Source organism: Lepidochelys olivacea (assembly GCF_965140295.1).
Source record: "Lepidochelys olivacea isolate rLepOli2 genome assembly, chromosome: 4".
Taxonomy (NCBI): domain Eukaryota; kingdom Metazoa; phylum Chordata; order Testudines; family Cheloniidae; genus Lepidochelys; species Lepidochelys olivacea.
Genome location: NC_140414.1, coordinates 124,975,362 through 124,994,791, shown reverse-complemented (window position 1 = coordinate 124,994,791; position 19,430 = coordinate 124,975,362). Strand labels below are relative to the sequence as shown.

Below are 19,430 nucleotides of genomic sequence, written 5' to 3'. Positions count from 1 at the left end.
GCTCTGGTAGCACCAGCAGTTCTGGCCAATCCTCCATCCACTGCTCCTGTGGGGACTGCAGTTCTCCATCTGGTGGTAATCACTGCTGGGTGTGGAAAATAGGGTCCTCCTATTCAGGTGCCCAGAAATATGGAGCGAGGGGCCCAAAAAGGATGATGGGCTGGGCTGTCAGGGTATGGAGGCAGACCCCACAATGGGTATCATTGGTCCCTGGGCCATACTTGCTGATGGTGAGAATGCAACGGCCAGAAGAGTGGATCTGGAAGCCCTGTCTAGGTTGATAGCTCTCTATCAGGAATCTGGAGGGATGAGTATCAGTTTGTTTTCATCCAATGAACAGTCCTGCCCCAACACTATATAGGAGTGGCCACTTTAACAACATGTAACTTACTTTACAATTGAACACATATACCTAGCACTTAATACAAGACTTGACCACCGTTCTGTATGTGCAAGCAAAAGACTACGTGCTTTAGCACAACCACAGCTAGACAGCTTTATAAGCTAAGTAACTAACATGATATATTAGTAGACAATTTGATATGAGCTATTTTCACTGTCATTAAACAGTGGAAATGCACTTGTGAAAAATATTTAATGTATTATTCTACATCAGGTTTGGTTTTCATATGCTCTTATCTTTAAACTGCACACACAGCTACTTTAAATAGACTATTTAAAATTCAGCCTGCCACGGTGATTTAGTTTTCTTTTATCTGTTTCTGCATGCAGTAAAGCCAGACGTTCAGCATAAATTCTCCAAAAAACCATATGTAGAAATAAGAGAAACCACAATACAGTTTTTTCCAAGAAGTCTGATATGGGTTTGGTTGTATAAGAATACTTGTGTAAAATAAGAGAAGGATAAGCCAACGTATCAAGGGCCTGACATCCTTCATACTGGTTTCAGAGTAACAGCCGTGTTAGTCTATATTCGCAAAAAGAAAAGGAGTACTTGTGGCACCTTAGAGACTAACCAATTTATTTGAGCATAAGCTTTCGTGAGCTACAGCTCACACACTGAACCCACCACAGAGCACTCTCTGGTACGCTGCTTCATTATTTGAGGATTGGACATCTTCTGTGCCAGGTACCCTTGCTACCCTCAGATTTTTCAGCAAGTGCTTTGTTAATTTTTTGTTCTTGGGTTACCTTAAAGATAAACTACTTAGCCATTCATGTTTGTAAGCAAATTGAAAAAAATTACTGCCACTGCCACCAGTGTCAGACAGTAATTCATTCATTTTCTTTTATACAAAAAAGGTTGAAACTTACAATAAAGTAGATTTTATTAATTTCCCTTAGAAATATGCCACTCATTTATACAGTAGTTTGGAAGATTGTTTTTTTTTTTAAAGCTGATCTGCTTAAACAATTTATAGTCATAAAATATGCACAGTGACAAAGGTTTTGCCATCCTAAGTTTAAGAGGCTCTACTATGGTACTATGCCAAACTTACGCTGGCCTGTCTTCTAGAATAAGCGCTGTGGTGGAGAGGGGTTCAAAGTCAAGATTTTTCCTCACATTCTGTTTAGGAGAGAGTGGCTTGTGAGCTCGTCCAGTTTTTTCTTCATATTCCTGCACAAAAAGAATATAATTGGTTACACTGATGGAGAATATCAAAGCCATGCACTGTATTGCAACAGCTACAGAAACATGCAAGATGAGAACACTTTCAGGAAAACTTATGAAACCTTTCTGTACAATTTATAATCAAACTCCAATTATTTAAAAAAATGTCTTGAATCAAAGCCAATAGTAATCCCCCAAAGTGAAGACAACACTTGAAATTGTATTGAGTAATGGTCTAATTCCCTTCATTTTTAAAAAATTAGTCTAAATTTACTTCCGCAAGTAATATTTTAAAAACTCAAGCTGAAGACACTGTATGAGCCGTTGCTAAGAGTGATACTTGAATATGCTAAAATAATTTATGCTCATCTTTAAGATTTGACCTATCAATGAAGTGCAGAAAAATAACTAACTATTTCATGACTGCAGACTTCCAGACCAAAATTCTTTAAAGCAATAAACACTTCGTCTTTATATCTTGCTATAAACTATTTCTCCTACTCAAACCATTTGTAAATATAGCCAAGCGGAATGAAGAAAAAAATATGTTAATTGTGGTTAAACAGAAAACCTATTTGTTGCTTATTTCATCTTGAAATTGTTTCTATTAGACCAAAGGTTCTAAACTTTAAGACCCAGCGTAGTACCATGTCTAAAACTCAAATTACCTTAATATTTTTTTTAAATGTAATTTTAATGGATCCTTATTCTGATAAACCAACCCATGTACCACCCTACTATGGCATGTGAACCAGTGAGTTAGGCATATCACCCATGATGGTAGTCTACAAATAAAGCTAATTTTAAAGTGTTCGTATTTGGTCAAGTAGTACTATGAGAAAAAAAAAGTAAAAATGACAAATACTTAATGTGTTAAATTCTTACAATGTAGTCTGCCACCTCACAAATTCAACACTATCTGCAAAATCTGAGTGCTATAAGCAAGTAATTTGCGGGTGCTTCCATGAACAGGGTTTCATCCATGAGACTTCTACATTCTCATTGATGCAAACTTCTTGCAAAGAATACTGAAAGGCTGATTTATTTATTTTAAAACCACCATGTAAACTATATAGAAAACCACTAAGAAAATATTTTAAAAAGGTCCTGGTACAACTGAAGTAGGCTAGGTCATTCAGGATTTCCAAAGTAGGTTCCTAATTTACTGAAAGGCATGAAAAAGTACTACTTTTTAAAAAATTATTATTTTTAAATGCAGCATCTTTGCTCTCACTGCTGAAACAGATGCATAATAATGTGACAATGTGTCTTAGCTCCATCTACACACTACAGACCACATTAATAGAAAACTGCTACATTTCTGCTAATGGTCTGCCATAAGACAGCTGCAACACACCAGAAACCAACATTTTTAACACTCTGCCTCGGTCTCAGCTGTGTGTATAACCATTCATATTTGCACCAAGAGGGAAGGCCAAAGGTGTTCTCTCAAACTCCCATCCCTTATTCCTTCATGCTTCTGCCATGCTGAATCAGAAAAAAAGTTATATAATTATTACATGTGATCTGGACCTGGTATCTGAGATTTTTAAGTAATATGAGAAGTGGTAGGGAGAAAAGAAGCACTTGGAAACTGCCCATAGAGAAGACAGGACACTGCAGGACAGTGGAGCTGTTAGGCCAAAGTTGGAGAAATCCCCAGTTTTCCTGATTTAGGAACACAAATTGCCATACTAGGTTAGACCAACAGTCTGAGATTACCAATACCATATGCTTCAGAGGAGGACGCAAGATACTCTGCAATAAGCAGTTATTTATTAACCTGTGTATAGGGAAACTTTATTCCTAATTCCCTTCTCAAAGGTGGTTTCTTCCCCCAAAGCCTGAGGGTTTCCATCAACTGCAGTGGATACAGAGGTATTTGTAACTCTCTTGCCAAACAAGTTTCATGTTTCCACAGCTGTATGAATGAAAGGAAGCACATTATGATCCATCTGGAAAATCATGGTGCTATCTGAGGTCAATTTCTAATATGTTAAATACCACTGTTGTATTAGTTTGACTTCTAAGGAGTAGCAGCCACCAGACTGATTTAAACTATCACAAACAGTATTTATGTATTGGCTATTTAAGGGAGCAAGTTTGTACAGACTAAGCTCTTCTTTATGAAAAACTATATCCAGAGAGTAGAGAAGAGGTACAAAGAAACGAGCCACAGGTCGAGACACTAACAGATTACATACTTGGAAACCCAAAAGATAAAATAAAGTTACTATTCTTAAAATTTTAAGAAAACCTGGAAAATACTGACTGTAATGGAGATAGAAATGCATTAAAAGGCACAATGCCAAAACATGTCCTTAATTACACCATCATAAATCTGGAGTACATTAGTTTTATTCTGTTGAATGAAGCTGTGTAACAACCAAACGCCACTCCCTCTCCCAATTTCTCTATCAATTACAAGCCTGCATTTTATTCTTATATGACAAAATTAGTTGTTTTTGAAAATGAACATTAACATATATTACTGCTTCCAATGGTCAACTGATCCTTGATCCTAAATTTACAACATTTTAATTGTTTGGATTATTACTAATAGAAAGCACATTAAATTAAGTTAAGAAGAAATTGAAGATGATGTATGGAACTCCTATATTGCTCTTCCTAAAGCATACACAGAAGACAGACTAAAAAAACATCAACACATAAATTTAAAAAGGAATGAGAATTAAGTGCCCTGCTTTATGGAATTTGTGAAAAGATATGTTTTAGAAAGGGTTTGCATTCATTTGAAGAGGGACTGAAAAACAGCTGCTTCTGGGAGGTTTAATGGACTTCACATAGTGTTCTGGGGTGGGGATTTTGTTTTCTGTATAGAAGAACCAATTCTGAAAATACTTCATTCACACAAGACCCAATTTTTTTCCAGCCCAACATCTCTTTCCACTACACACACACACACAGTTACTATATAAATATTATATTGAAATACAAACAAGTTTTATTTTAGAGGCTACTTTGTTGTGGCTCTTTAAGATGCTGGCTCATTAAGAGATTCTATTATTCCATCCCCTCTAAAGCCCAAATCATCCTCTGTATTTTAGCAAATGTCTTTGGATGTTTTACTGAACACTAAAGCGTAAAAGAGACCAGTGAGCTTGTATCATCATCAGCCTGCTCCTAAAATGGGAGTGGCACGTTTTATAAGACAAGCTGTATGAATTGTCAGTAGTATTTTTACCCTTTCAAGCAATATCCAAAAAAGGAGTAAAAATGACAAGACAGTCAATATTCACAACTCATTTCAAAATTTGTTATATTAAAAAAATCAGAAGACAACAGCTGTTAAATAATCCTCATGTTAATGAACAGAGGATGCAGTCTCTGGCATAGCAGACTCTGAAGATACAGCTATGAAGTAGATTCTGAACTCTACACAAACTCACACTAAGAATATTTGTTGATTGAGAGTGTAGCAAGATCTGTACATGCTGACATTCTGTCACTAGCAAATACCTCTTGAACTGCTGAACAGCTCTTAAAATAGTTAATTACTCTTACTCGTTTATAAATATATACAGGTTAAGGGGTATTAAACCAATATCGTAATAGATATACACGTGCAATTAATATCGGAAGAAAACCATTTGAGACTTAACTCTCCACATCGACTTTTAAGGTATGTGCTGTGACAGCAGGTCTACTTTAAAATTTTAAGTAAGATGACAAAAATAGTTAAACAACAACATGCACACATTTTGCTTGCTTTACACCTCATTACCAATAAAGATTTTGAAGCATGATATATAAGGGGTCTGGAAATTATTTTTATTGTGTGTTTATTTTGAAAGCTACTGAGTTAAAGACTAAATCTATCAAACATCTGTTTTGATCTTGCTAAAGGTGCAAAACAGACGGATTATTTTTCATTTAGCAGTGGTATGTTCTCCTTAATCAGCACCTTCATGAAGATATAGTACTTCAATGTATTTCCTGGCTAAACAGCCTTGCTCTGCACAAAGAGAAAATATTCTCCTTTTGAGAGTTGATTTTACATTTTTTTTAAAAAAGGATTTTAATACCTACAGAAGATTATCTTAAGGTGGTTTACATTTTTAACTATGCATTTGAAAGCTAGTCTCTAGCCTATTATGTTTTTACTAGCAATCAGCATAGTAACAGCTTACCATTCTCTGTGGTGGTGCTGCAAATAATGTGCTATTTTGTAATATACTGCCTAAGATGTTGCATAAATTCCGAGCATCATGTCTGATACATTCACTCACCATGAAAGCCGCAGTTCTTCAGAGACAGTTACACTGGAACCCCATTTCACTTTACATCATTTAAGGCCTTGCTGATTCGATAATATAAAATTAAAGACCTTCATTGTCTTGATTCCACAGAAAAACCAGTGAACATGCATGCATCAAGGAGATCAGATACCATTAAAATTAAAAAGGCTATCATATGTTCCTCCCTCTTGCTTTCTTTCTCTTCCACAATCAAAGCTGTCTGCAGTTGAATGCTCCAACACGGAGGAAGCAAGCTGCAGCAGTCATATTAATCATCTGCAGATGTAACACATCCAATCAGTTCTCTCCTTTTCCTCCTGTTATGCCTTAATTTACAAAATGCGCACAGAAAGAGAGGACAAGAGCAGATCTTCATTCTGCAAGCAGCAGCTCATTACATCAATGCACTGAGGCTGATAGTACAATCTCTAACTGAACAAGAAAGCAGAAAATATTTGAGTTAAGAAAAAATTTAACCAAATGTTGCTGCATTTGGTAATGAATGGCAAATTCAGTATATTTTTAGAAAGCAAAAAGGACAATGTTCGAATTCATTCAGCACTTTTCTATCCTGTACCTCAAATCTCTTAATAAATGTACCCCTAAAGCTACTGTGCAATTACTGAATTGCAGCTATTGCTAGGGTGTAATTGGGCTTCCATTAAATGCTAGCAATACCCAACACAATGCTTTTCATCTTTCAGATTTTTGTTATTGTTTATTCTCTAGAGAGTGAATGTAGCAGAAACTATTCATCAGAATTTGTTTCACAGACATCCTAGGCTAGAACTGAATCCAGGCTCAAGATATAAATGGAAACTAGTTTTTAAAAATGAACTCCAAATAACCAAGAAATGGAACGCTTCTCCCAACAATCCCCCATTCCATTAATTGGGGATTAAAATTATAAGAGCAATCACACTGAAGTCAGGAAATTTAGCTTCATGGTTTCCATAACAAGTGTAACTTGTTCAACTTGTCCCTAAATATATGTACTACTTTCCATTCCAGGCCTTTGCATGCAAAGAAAAAAGATAAGGTAAATAAAGTAATACATTTTATTGGACCAACTTCTGTTGGTGGAAGGGACAAGCTTTCGAGCTACACAGAGCTCTTCCTCAGTTTTGGAGAAGGTGACCAGAATGTCAGAGCACCGTGTAGCTCAAAAGCTTGTACCTTCTACCATCAGAAGTTGGTCCTCACCTACCTTGTGTGTCTCAGACTCATATCCTGGGACAAACATGGCTACAACACCGCAACCAACTGTATTAAAAGGTGGTCTATTAAAAAAAAAAAAAAGTCATGCCTTTTTATTTCTTCACCTGGTATAAATGCAGCATGAAACATTACTGGATTTTTCTGCCTTTTTTTTAAAGTTTGAAAGTGTTGGGAACATCACATCTTGTCCTCTGTTTTTACTTGATGTCTACTTGGAAGACCAAAGAATTGGGAGCTCTCAGTCTAAGTTCCCCCTAAGCTGCGCGGCTGCACAGCAGCCTATTAAATGCCACACAAATACTCAGGGCTGCCACTAGGAGAGTTGCCTTTGCCCCAGACCCGGACCTGCAGCAGTGGGGAGAGGTGCCCCAGCCGGGGAAGAAGCACCCCTCCCCCAGCGCCGGCCCACACCTGACGCGGTTGGGGAGAGGCGCCTATCCCGTGGCCCCAGCCCTGGAGCTGCCGCTGTGGGGAAAGACATTCCCTCGCAGCCCAGGTTCTGCTGCGGGGAGAAAGACCTGGGCAGAGTCCTCCTCCCCGCCCTAGCCCTGGGGCATCCTGCACCCCAAACCCATCATCCCCAGCCCCACCCCAGAGCCCACAGCCTCAGCCAGAGCCCTCAGCCCCCACACCCCAACCCTCTGTCCCAGCCCTGAGCCCCTCATCCCTGACCCCACCCAGAGCCCTCACCCTCCCACACTCCCAACCCCTCGGCCGCGCCAACACCACATGAATTTTGTTATGTGCACCAATACGGAGGTGATGTGTCACACATTACCTCCATATTGAGGCACATAACTAAATTCATTCCATATATCAGTGGGAAAAGTCAGTGGGAACAGTGCTCTCAGTCCATAATCAAAAGGAAAAGGAGCTTTGAAGCTTCAAAACATATTTTTTTAAAATTGTCTGTATACTATTTAAAGAAAAGGTTTAAAGAAATATAAAACAGTTTCAAACAATCTAGTAATTCCTTCTCCTCTTAAACTTCCCTTCCTTGGTGTCATTATCCTACTAGACCCCCAGGAAAAACAGGTAGATAGAACAGGACTGATTAGAAGGCAGTAGAGGACACCTAATGACAGGAAAACTACTCTACTCTGGACAGAGTGCTTTGTCTAAACTGGAAAAATAAATGTTTCAAAATGTGTTAGCTAACAAGGGTTAATTAACATGTCTTTAAACACAGTTTACCACAGAATAGACAGTGTGAAGGCAGATTAGGGTTTTGTGGGGCCCTGAGCCACCCCTTCTGCCTGCAGTCTCCCCCCTGACCACACCCACACCCCTCCTGCACTCCTGCCAGGGAAATGGGGTTGGGGCATGGGGGCTTCCCCTGTTCCCCGACAGGAGCACCGGGCAGGCGGAAGCCCCAGTGCCCCTACCCCATGCCCCGGCAGGAGGCCGGGTGGGTTGAGCAGGTCGGGGCATGCCCATTTTTCTGGGACCTTCCACTTGGCCCAGTGGCTAATCCGCCACTGCACCGGTGAGATTTAAAAATGTATTAGCTGGTCTTAGTTTGATAGATGATTAAATCATCAATGTCATCATAACTATGTTTAGAATCTATGTACATAGATTGGTCCCATCACCATAATATCTGAGTGTCAAGTGGTCACTGTCTTGGAGAATAAATCTTTCTTGTGAAACTCATGCACAATAAATGGATACATTTTAAACAATGATTCGGAAATGCTAATTAGGTATTCAAGAAAATACCTGAAGCAACAGAGCATTTGAAATAGATCAGCTTTCAATGTGCGATACCTGGATATCCAGAGTCTCAAACTTTACATCAGGTATGAAAGGCATAAGTGTACAGGACCAAACTGAAAGCTAAAATCATGATGAGAAAAGCATGTGGGCAATAGTCTTCCTGTGGTAAACCTTTGTGGTTTCATCTACTGAGAGCAGACTATCATGCAGCTCTTTTTGAGGTTGAAATATACAGGAGTTGTCAACTCAACAGAACCGTCATCAACCAAGAAACTCTGTCATCAATACACCTTTTAAAGAGTCCATTTGGCAGAGATGGAAACCTGATGAAATCAAAAAGGTACTGCTATGGAGTCAAAAATAAGTGACGTGTTGGCTGAAACACTTATCTACACATTTATAAGGGGCAGCTGGTAACACTACTTTTAGATTGCTTAGCACTATACAACATTGAGGTTGCCCATCCAAATACATAACAATATAGTCTTTAATTACACAATCCCATGCTATTTTTTCCACAATATACCTTCCACATTCAGAATACAGGATGGATGCACAAGGAAGCAGAATTAAGGTTACAGAGGCAACTGTAAACTTGGCATTTCCTAAATTTTGAATGTTTGACTTTACAATCATATCATCATCTCACTGTGCACCCCATTTAATCTCAGTGCATCCATCTGATGTCTCTTGTCTTATACTTAAGTTTGTAAGCTGTTTGGGGCAGGAAACAGCCTTTTTGTTCTATATTTGTACAGCACCTAGCACAATGGAGTCCTGGTCATTGACTAGGGCTCCTTGGCACTATGGTAATACAAATAACTATTAACTTTCTTGTAATGTAGTTTTTTGTATGTCATAAGGATAGAGTGATCAGAAAGAACAACATTTTAAGTGTCTACTATAAAACAGTGGACCAAAAAAGAACAAACAGAAAGCACATAGGTCATCTATTCAAGAAGACTGTTTAAAGTCTGACCTTTCAATTTTGTTTTGTTTTGAAACAAGATGTACAGGAGCAAAACCAAAAGCTATTCTCAGAACTGCAAATAACGCTGATATTATTGAAAAACTAGTTAGGATGAAGTCTATTACTCTTCACAGATTCTGCTTATAAACAAGACCACTGTTACGGCTAATTAACTGAAGAGCTAATAGAAGTTATTGAAAATGATAAAAGGAAAACAATAGGATGCAAACTATTTAAGTTGATAAGGAACACTAACTAGCATGAAGTGGCCAGCTAATCAACAAACCAAACCAAAGAGCAACAACGCTCAACACTACACAAAGCATCAACCATCATGGCAGGATTAATGAGAGTATACTTAGAACAACAAGAACTATTTCCTAGACTAAATAAAATTCAAGGCTGATAACTAGAGCTCTCTGGAAGATTATATTTCCATTTCCCGGCATGTTTTTGTCTTGCACTGGAACGAAAACAAAAACTTTCAAAAATGGTTTCAGAAAACAACTGTGGCTTCTAACATGTATTTCCCAAACTGAATGATGACTCTCTGGGAAAAGCACGTAAAGAATTGGAGGCAACTGAAGCAGACTTATCAAATGACCTTCTAGAAGAACTTGTGGCAGTAAAATGTATTTTCAACACTGATTAAGTAAAAACTACACAGAAGATTCTGAACTTTATCTCAAAGAACAAACTTCACTTAGTATTTCCCAACACTTAAATAGTATATCATGCTTCACAGATTCTAAGGCCAAAAGGGACCACTGATCATCTCCTCTTACCTCCTGTTATACCTGGGTGGATTCTGCGCCAAAAGATTAAAAATTCTGCAAATTTTATTTGTCAAAATAATGCAATATAAATCACACCAGTTTCAATTGTTTTGGTAAGTTATTTAAACTACAATACAGAAAAAAAAATCACAACAACTAGTCAGCATTTCCTAAATATATGAAAGTTATGTTACAAAATACTTGGTAACTAATACCCTGCATTCCAGTTATAATCCTGGATTTTCATTTAAATTACTTTACAGAACACCAAACGAAAAAAAAAAAGTAGAATGTCATTTTAAATTGCTCAGACTTTCACACAAAGTCATACAGTTTTACTAATCATTGTCCTGGACCTAGCTAGGTACTTTGGGAAGTGCTTGGTTCGGATTGTCCTGACATTTTATTGACTGCTTGGTAAATGTTTTATTTGCCCTCAAAAGTTTTGTTGGTTTTTTTTTTAAATGGGTAAGTAAAAATCTAACCCCATTGTGCCACTTTGGCACAGGAAAAAAGTGAGTAAGCGCATAGATCTTCTTAGCTGATTCCTTTACTGTCATTTATAAGGTTTTACATCACTCTGGCAATGTAGGAGCCTTCAAACTTCCCCCAGAAACAAAAACCTGTAGAACTGACTGAGAATGGGAACAGTTAACTAACAGTAGAATAATTAACAGTGTTACTATGCAGACAGGTTGCTACATTTCTGCCTCAGAGAATGGGATCAATTAATCAGCACCATTAACAAAATGTGGTGTTTTTAACTTAACATTTTTCAGTACATAGTACTAATCTTTAATTAAGTGTTTTTTCAATTCTCAAGAAGTAACATTTTACTAGGCAGGCAGGCTGCTACACTTCTGCCTCGGGGACAGAGCCTTCGTCCTGCATCACAAAAAGACCTACCCTCCTCCACACCTCCGGAGCCACAGTATCAAGAGGGAGGGACAGAGTCTCTCTGGCTTGTGGCTAACACCGCCACCCAACAGCGATCAACGTCTCTCCCACAGGCACGCGGACCAAGCCTCCTCCCCGCCCTCCCACACAGTGATTCACGTTTCTGAAGCTGCTCCAGGCACACTGGAACAGATGTGGTGTCTGGGAAGAGACTTGTGTCCCCCCGCAGATTTCTTTTGTGTTTTTCTATGCGGGGAGCACAGAAATATGTGGGTCATATGAATTCTGTGCCTCTGCATCGGTGCAGAATTCTTTCAGTACCACCTCCTGTATAGCACAAGCCACAGAACTTCCCAACAATACTTCCTAGAGCAGGGGTGGCCAATCTGTGGCTCCAGAGCCACATGCAGCTGTTCAGAAGTTACTATGCAGCTCCTTGTAGAGGCACCGACTCCAGGGCTGGAGCTAATGTACCAACTTTCCGGGTGCTTACTGCTTAACCCTTGGCTCTGCCACAGGTTCTGCCCCCACCCCACCCCTTCCTGTGCCCTCCCCTGGGCCTGCCATGCTTCGCTCCTGCCCCTCCTCTACAGAGCCTCCTGCACACCACAAAACAGATGATTGGGAGGTGTGGGAAGGGAGGGGGAGGCGCTGATCAGCAGGGCTGCCAGTGGGTGGGAGGTGCTGGGAGCAGGGTGCTGACATATTACTATGGCTCTTTGGCAATGTACATTGGTAAATTCTGGCTCCTTCTCAGGCTCAGGTTGGCCACCCCTGTCCTAGAGCATATTTTTTATAAGAACATCCAATCTTGATTTAAAAATGGGATGGAGAATCACCCATGATGGAGAATCCACCATGACTCTTAGTATTTTGTTCTAATGGTAAATTACTCATTGTTTTTACACCTTATTTCCAGTCTGAATTTGTCTAGCTTCAACTTCCAGCAACTGATATTACATCCTCCTTTGCTAGATTGAAATATTTGTTCCCAATGTAGGTATTTACAGACTAGTCAAGTCATCCCTTATCTCCTCTTTGTTAAACTAAATAGACTGAGCTCTTTGAGTATCACTATAAGGCAGTGGTTCATAACCAGGGTACACGTATTGATGGGGGTATGCAGAGGTGTTCTGAGGGGTACAGCAACTCCTCTAGATCAATGTTTTTCAACTTGGGGGTCACGGGATTGGTTTTGGGGATTGCAAGTGCAGGGCCAGTGTTAGGGGGTGGCAAGAAGGGCCACTGCCTGGGACCGCATGTCACAGGGGGCCCCCATGAAACTAAATTACATGCTTCAGCCTCAGGCAGTTGGGATTGGGCTTGGGCTTGAACCCTGGGTGGCGAGGCTTAAGCTTCACACTCCTGAAAGGGGTACAGTAACCTGGAAAGAGTGAAAACCACTGTTATAAACCATGCTTTCTAATCCTTTAATCTTTCTCATGGCTCTTCTCTGAACCCTCTCCAATTTATCAACATTCTTCTTGAACTGTAGGCACCAGAAGTAGACACAGAACTCTAGAAGCAGTCACACCAGTACCAAATACTTAGGTAAAAAAAAAAAAAAAAAAAACTCTACTCCTACTCAAGATTCCCCTGTTTATGCATCCCAGGACTGCATTTGCTCTTTTGGCCAGAGCATTATACTGGGTGCTTATGTTCAGCTAGTTATCAACCACCACCCCCAAAACTTTTTTAGAGTCACTTCTTCCCAAGAAAGAGTTCCCCATCTTCTAAATATGACCTACATTCTTTGTTTCCAGATGTATACACTTACATTTAGCCATATTAAAGTACATATTGTTTGTTTGTGCCCAGTTTACCAACCGATCTAAACCGTGCTGAATCAGTGACCTGTCCTTTGCATTAGTTACCCCTCCCCCAAATTTTTGCATCATCTGCAAATTTTTATCAGTGATGATTTTATGTTTCCTTCCAGGTTGCTGATAAAGATATTAAATAGCATAGGGCCAAGAACGCCCCATTGAAAACAGACCTGCTCGATGATAATTCCCCATTTACAGTTGCATTTTGAGACCTATCAATTAGCCAGTATTAATAAACTTAATATGGGTCACATTAAAAAAAGTTAGAAGATGCAATTAATCCAAGAGTCATGTAGCACCAAGTTAAACACCTTATAGAAGTCTAACTACATTATGTCAACACTATTACCTTTATCAACCAAATCTATAATTTCATCTAAAAAAAGAGTTTGACAGGATCTATTTTCCATAAACCTTCATTGACTTGTATCAATTACCTACATTTAATTCTTTTGTTAATTTAGTCCCTTATCAGTCACTCTATTATCTTGCCCAGGATCAACATCATGCTGAGAGGCCTGTAATGACCCAGGTCACCCCATTTACCCTCTTTAAAACTTGGCACAACATTAGCTTTTCTTCCCATCTTCTGGATCTTCCAAGACTTATTGAAAAATCAACATTAACGGTCCAGCGAGCTCCTGATCCAGTCCTTTAAAAGCTCTTGGATGCAAATGTGACATTACCCAGGGTACAATCTGGACAGATGGACAGCTGTGCCCCCTCAATTCTCCAGCCTGGGGTACCTTTTAGCCAGCTTCACTGTGAGTTACCACTCCTGGTCTGCTCTCACACAGCCTCCATCATCATGTACTGAGTACCCCATCATATAACTTACTCCCAGCTATATTCTATGAGTGCTATAGCCAGCTTCTCACGAATTACAGTGCAAGGCAACACCAGCAAACTCCTAATCCCAGACCTTCCCCAGAAATGGGCATCCTGTACTGCCCAGCACCTTCCTGGACAATACAAGCTCATATAAAGTTTGTCAGTTAATTAAAATGAGATGCACAAATCCTGTTATCTCAAATGGAGTTACCCAAACACTTCAATCCAAACACACTGGTTTAGATATAATAAAACAAGTTTATTAAATACAGAAAGATTTTAAATGATTACAAATTATGAGGCATTAAAGTAAGAATTGGTTACAAGAACATAAAAAATGTAAAAAAATACAACTTATACTTAAACTAAATGAATTCAAAGGGCCTCTCACATCATATGCTACAGCAGTCTTATGGTTCAAAGCAGTCTCTTTACTTCAGGTTTTCAGGCTGCCGTGGATAGAGAGAAAGAGAGGAATATTTTGGGGCAACGGTTCCCCTTCCTTATAGTTCTTTCCCTTTGAAAACAATCTCCAGCTGGGGTTCCGGAGAAAGTCTGTAGGGATGGGCATCTCCAGCTGTTTCTTTGCCAAGATTAAAATTTCTTGCTCACACCCTTTTTGCTGCCAAAGAACGGCCACATAACCAGATTATAGTCAGTGCTTAATTCACGCCAGGGCTAAATCCCATCACCTCTAGCCCTGGCAGCTCATAGCCCCGGCACCTCTGGGCTTGCCGCATCAGTTATGAATGTAAAAAAAGAACCCTGAGCCCCAGCACCTCTTTCATGACAAATTAAGCCCTGGTGAACATCCATTTGATTTCAGCAGCACTGGGCTGAGGAATCAGTTTGCTTTTTGTCTCCGAGGAAGTGGTTTGTGGCTGCTTTTCTAAACTGGGATCCAAAGGTTGGATCCAGTTACAGACTGGTGATCACCCACAATTTTTTTTTTTTTTGGAAACTCCTTATTGTACTTAACGCTGCTGGCCATAGATGCAACAGGTGTCTCATCCAGTACAGTTTATTTCCCCTTATGCTATGGGAATAAACTGTAGTGGGATAAGCATCTTTATAATCACTAACTGCATCCATCCTCTGAGGGCTGTACCACTTGAGCTATAATAGTAGAGTTACAGCAGTACAGTTGCTGAGTGCAAAAAAAGGCCCAAAAGAACCTGAACTTTACAGCTTTTTTTTTTTTTTTTGGACAGAGAGCAAGTGACAACACAAGCACCAATAAAGTTTACGACCCATTCCTTTCTTTCCAATGCTATATTTTTCATTCCTTTTGTTAATGTTACTTTCACATACAGACAGAAACCTAGAAAGCTCAGATTTCTCAGGAGATAAGGGAGATTCTGTTAACTCAACTATACATTATTAATCAGCCATACACTTCTTGGTATTGGATTCTTATAAGACCATTTGTAACTTTAGCAAACCCTTTGTAATTCGCCTTTAACTCTTTAGTAAAAGAGAAGTTTGCAATCTAATTACATAGGCAGTTCTCAGTATTGGGGCTCCTCTGCTCCTTCTTTTAGGGTTTAAGTGTTACCAAAAACCTGCAAGAATCTTCTGCACTAGATAAGTTCCACCCTGGGTAATTATGTGCACCTGAGTGGTTGAAGACACTTGCCAGTATTTCTACTCTCTTTCTATGAAACCCCCTATTGTCATGCTCTTGCTCAAAATCCAGAAAGAAAACGGATGTGCATGCTGGGGAGATAATTTACACTGAATGTAAGGGACCCAAATCTCTGCATATTCAAGAGGTGTTTGTTCACTCCATATTATAATAATATGGTACCACAAACACTACACTTACAGCCATATGCTGAGCTCCCAACTCATTCACAAGGCCTTCTAAAAAGTTTTCCTTTAGACCAACTTCCACTCTTGGTTTCAACCCTAAACTGATTTATGGCAGAAGGATTAAGGAAGATACTTAAAAAAAATCCTTTTGTTTATTTAGGGGGGAGTTACAGAAGAATTATAAGAAGGCATTTATATTACCTCTCAGGGCATGGCTAAAATCTGTCTTCTCTCAATATACACCACTCTCCTCTGAGTAATAACTTATTGCCTAGGACCTTGGCTAGTTACAGCTGAGGCTCTGCAGCCCAAGAATACAAAACAAACCAGCTGATTCATACGATCACACCCTTACAACATATCACTTCCTGATAAAGAAATGGCTTTAAGAATGTACAAGATTATGCAGATACAATTAACACAGGACCACTTCAAATGGGTTTATGAACAGACCCTAAAAAAGAGCTCTCTGTGTAAGCTCAAAAGCTTGTCTCCTTCACCAACAGAAGTTGGTCCAATAAAAGGCATCACTTCGCTCACCTTGTCTTTATGAGCACAAGACACATACAATTCTGTTCTCTCCCACCCTACAGAGTTTATATTCAGGGAGTTCTTGGGTGAAATCCTGGCCCCATTAATTTTAATAAAAAGAAAAGGAGTACTTGTGGCACCTTAGAGACTAACCAATTTATTTGAGCATAAGCTTTCGTGAGCTACAGCTCACTTCATTGGATGCATACTGTGGAAAGTGTAGAAGATCTTTCTATACACATAAAGCATGAAATACCACCAGCAGGAGAGTGGGGTGGGAGGAGGTAATAGCTTATCTAAAGTGATCACTCTCCTTACAATGTGTATGATCATCAAGTCGGGCCATTTCCAGCACAAATCCAGGTTTTCTCACCCCCCCCCCCCACACACAAACCCACTCTCCTGTGTGTGTGTGGGGGGGGGGGTGAGAAAACCTGGATTTATGCTGGAAATGGCCCGACTTGATGATCATACACATTGTAAGGAGAGTGATCACTTTAGATAAGCTATTACCAGCAGGAGAGTGGGGTGGGAGGAGGTATTGTTTCATGCTTTATGTGTATAGAAAGATCTTCTACACTTTCCACAGTATGCATCCAATGAAGTGAGCTGTAGCTCACGAAAGCTTATGCTCAAATAAATTGGTTAGTCTCTAAGGTGCCACAAGTACTCCTTTTCTTTTTGCGAATACAGACTAACATGGCTGTTACTCTGAAACCTGTCATTAATTTTAATGGGAGTTTTGCAATTCTCTTCATTGGAACCAGGATTTTACCCATTGTCATTAAATGACTGTCCACTCACTCAGTTAAGTAGTTTGGCTATTTCACAACTTTTGACACGTAGGTAACCGACAACTTGTTTAGCTGGTTTTGATCTAACAGGCCTTTTGAAGGTAATTAGTATTAAAAACTGATCAAACAGGTCTGTGTTTTACATGCACTGACAGCTCGTCTACACAAAATTACACCAGTTTTATTCAACTGTTTATCTAATTTCATTTTTAAACCAGCGCAAAATCCCTGTGTGAACACCCAGCTATAGTGGGTATATATGTTTATCAGCTAATGAGCGGGCTCTATCAGATGTCAAATTCATGAATTGTAATTGGTTTTTCATGCTGACTGATTAGGATAATAATACAAAACAAAAAATAAAATCAGAGGGGAGAGAGGCGGGAACCCTAAGAAAGCTCTCTCAATTTCACAGTTTAAAGATTTGTTTTCCTCACCCTACCCCCCTTACCCCTCCCCCAAAAACCCCCCTCAGTTTTATACTGAAACATCTCCTAAAATTATACTGTCACAGTTGAGCGAAACAGCACCTGTATTTCCCGTCCATGGGCACTCACTTTTAGGCTCCTGGCTCCACAGCCACCACCTCTGTTGGGCGGAGACCCACATTTCTCCCCCTCCTGACTGGAGTTTTTACAGGCTGCAAAGTTCACCACCTATACTAAGAGTTCCCCAGCAAGACAGACTGCCCAAACAGGCCTCTCTGCACTCTGCTTTCTCCTCATAGGCTATGAACAGTTCTAATTGCCCACAGTTATGAGTTACCACACAGCTCTTTCTAAAAGATTTATTCTTAAGGTGAAAGCATTACAGAGAAAACATCAGTCTTATGGGGCCTCAGCAGGTCCAAGGATTGGGGCCCCCACTGGATAGAAGGCCCTGTTTGTGTGATCAGAAAGAAGGCTCAGTCAGTTTAAAGTCAGACTATTTATCTAAAAGTCATCTTTGTCTGTTGACTCTGGAAAATACAGTTTGAACTAGTCTATATGACTCTTTTCTCTGCAGATGTTACAGCCTAAGTGAATTTGCCTAATCACCCCCTACTGTTCTTACTTCCATGAGGAGGTGACTATGCTCCCCAGGGACTATATACTATCCTTGGTCCACAGGGATATATAAGTTTGCCATATCAGCCACATAATTCTTGCACATTTCTTTCAGTCCCAAATGAGTGATGGAAGGAAAAAAATACTAAGTACTTAATAAATTAGGGTAACTGAAAACTCTAAAGATTTTTTAAAGTTCTGGTTGCCCCCTTCAAAACTGAACTGGTCTAGCAAATTCTAATAGTTACATCTAGTTGGGGGTGGGGGTGGGGGGGTGGGAAGAGAACAACTTTGTCTTGTACCCATGTGGTAGAAGAACCAGAAGAGTGAATCATGAATAAGCCAGTGACTTCACCCTTTGAGTCTAGTCAAAATACATGACTAGTCACAGGGCTCCACTTAGCTGTCCTGGTACAGTATTCCCAGAAAAGATTGCTGTCTGGGCCAAAGCAAGAGCAGTGACTTGAGCAAATGTTTGATGTATCAGCCATTTTGACCTGCTCACAATGCTGAAGAGAATCCTGGCAGGAAAATCCAATCAGATTGGATTTCCCAATATCTAGTAGGTGTGGAGATAGGGAATAATAAGATGTGCAGTACTCTAATATCAGGCTGTCCTGTTGGGCTTTTATAAATACAAGGAAAGTTCTAAAATCTAAACAATTTACTCATTGACATGACAGTTTGTGGAAGGAAGAAAGAATCAGCATTGAGTAAAATTGAGGAGAACTGGATAGCTTAGGGGATGGGTAATGGGATACAGAACATGTCTTCTGTAGGATGCCAGGTAGAATTAATTCAGGCAACTCATGTCAGGATTTATTGACAGGACTGCTGCTCAGGAGCCTGTATGAAGTAAGTTTGTGGACTCAGTCCCACTCCAAGCAGGCAAGTAGGTGTTCTGCATCATTAAAGCAATCACCAGAACTGGCAGATTTTGGGGATTACTGATGCAGATAGTTAATGTTTCCCTACAAGCAAGCAAGATGCAAGCCAACTTTAAAACAGGCAGTGGAAAGGCCCCTGCTCAAAAAGCCATCTCCTTTTTAATTATCTCATCAATATCCAACCAGTCTCTAGCTTTTTCAACAGTGGAAAGCTAAGAGGTGGTAGTGCCAGAGCAGTAACATATGCATTTTGACCTCATTCACCTGCAAGTGTGGCTTTAAACATGGATTTGT

At 39.7% G+C, this 19,430-nt stretch overlaps 1 protein-coding gene across 4 annotated transcripts in view; it reads right to left on the bottom strand.

Annotated features, from left to right (window-relative positions):
* The window catches only part of TBC1D14 (TBC1 domain family member 14), a 112,053-nt gene that overhangs the window by 46,668 nt on the left and 45,955 nt on the right, over positions 1-19,430 (bottom strand). For 3 of the 4 annotated variants that reach the window (XM_084626514.1, XM_084626516.1, XM_084626515.1), the window contains one exon: positions 1,461-1,579. In XM_084626514.1, coding sequence (XP_084482640.1) covers positions 1,461-1,579 — 119 coding nt within the window. Of the gene's footprint in view, positions 1-1,460; positions 1,580-5,823; positions 6,064-19,430 lie in introns of those variants that run through there. The other variant, XM_084626517.1, reaches the window with a different exon arrangement.